General features: G+C 41.3%; 1 protein-coding gene across 1 annotated transcript in view; it reads left to right on the plus strand.

Annotated features, from left to right (window-relative positions):
* LOC107578379 (keratocan-like) overlaps positions 1-1,310 on the plus strand; it is a gene marked incomplete at its 3' end in the record, with an annotated part of 4,573 nt that extends 3,263 nt beyond the window's left edge. Inside the window, exon 2 of the mRNA XM_016264341.1 lies at positions 707-1,310. Within this exon, the coding sequence (XP_016119827.1) occupies positions 707-1,310 (604 nt within the window). The remainder of the gene's footprint in view (positions 1-706) is intronic.
* Positions 1,311-1,316: the final 6 nt, after the last annotated feature.

Below are 1,316 nucleotides of genomic sequence, written 5' to 3' on the forward strand. Positions count from 1 at the left end.
GTATGTATGTGTCCCTATTGTAACATGACGGCCAGGTCTTGTTAAAAACCATGCTGTGTTCAACCCGATTTCACAGCAATTAATACATATTTTACAAGGTGGCTAATTTGTATGAATTCGTATGACCTGGCTCGTACAAATTCATACGTTTTGTGAAAATTTTTACATATTTTACAAGGTGCCCAATTTGTAGGAATTTGTACGAATGACCACTCCTAACCCCACCTCTAAACCTACCAGTGGGGTCATACGAAATCGTACGAATTAGCTACTTCATAAAATATGTACGAATTGGTTGTGAGATAGCATTGCTATGTTTGGTATATCTTCTTGTATTCAGAAATAGAACATATCTGAACCCTTATGTTTGCCAGAGTCCAAGATGTAACATCTGAATGGAGATGAAAAAGGTCTAAAGTCAATTAAAGTTGACCTGGCAGCATATTCTGAGTTTAAGTGGATTACTACTTAGAAGATGAAGACACAGGGAAAGATAATCTTAACTAGAGGATGTTCCTAATTTTTTGTCAATGAGTTTATCCATTCAGAGAACCTGAGGTAATGTAGAGTGGATCTATAGATATTCTTAGTATGGGGGACAAACATTGTTCCAGGCCCTGTGACAACTCTTTATCTCTAAGAGTTATATGGTTTCAATATTGTTAACAGCTGTTTTTGTTTCTTCTCTGTTTCTATCATTTTTCAGGTTAAACCTAACCATGGAGTGGCTCATGGTTGCATTTGTAGCCCTACTTCTGGCCGGCCAAGTCAGCTCTGAAGAAATTCCGTATGAGCACCTTATGTCTCAGATCCAGGCATGTCCTAAAGAGTGCCGCTGCCCTCCAAGTTTCCCTAATGCTGTTTACTGTGACAATAAGGGTCTGAAACGCATACCTGTCATCCCTCCCTACACGTGGTACCTGTACCTCCAGAACAACCTGATCGATGTCCTGTCAGCTAACGCTCTGCGCAATGCCACACAACTAAGGTGGATCAACCTGAACCGTAACAAAATCACAAGCGAAGGCCTGGAGGCAGATGTTCTAAAGGCTATGTCTAACCTTGTACACCTCTACATGGAAGACAATTTGCTTTCTTCCATTCCATCTTCTCTGCCTGCCAAATTAGAGCAGTTACGGCTCTCCCGAAACAGAATCTCAAATATCCCACCCGGTGTTTTCTCTGGAATGGACCATCTCACCTTGCTGGATCTGCAAGGCAACAAGCTACAGGATGATGCAGTAACTGAGGTCAGTCTGAAAGGCCTCAACAACTTGATCCAGATCAATTTAGCAAAGAATCAGCTAAATACCATG

The sequence above is a fragment of the Sinocyclocheilus grahami genome, unplaced genomic scaffold, assembly GCF_001515645.1.
Source record: "Sinocyclocheilus grahami isolate Dianchi unplaced genomic scaffold, SAMN03320097.WGS_v1.1 scaffold9978.1, whole genome shotgun sequence".
NCBI lineage: Eukaryota > Metazoa > Chordata > Actinopteri > Cypriniformes > Cyprinidae > Sinocyclocheilus > Sinocyclocheilus grahami.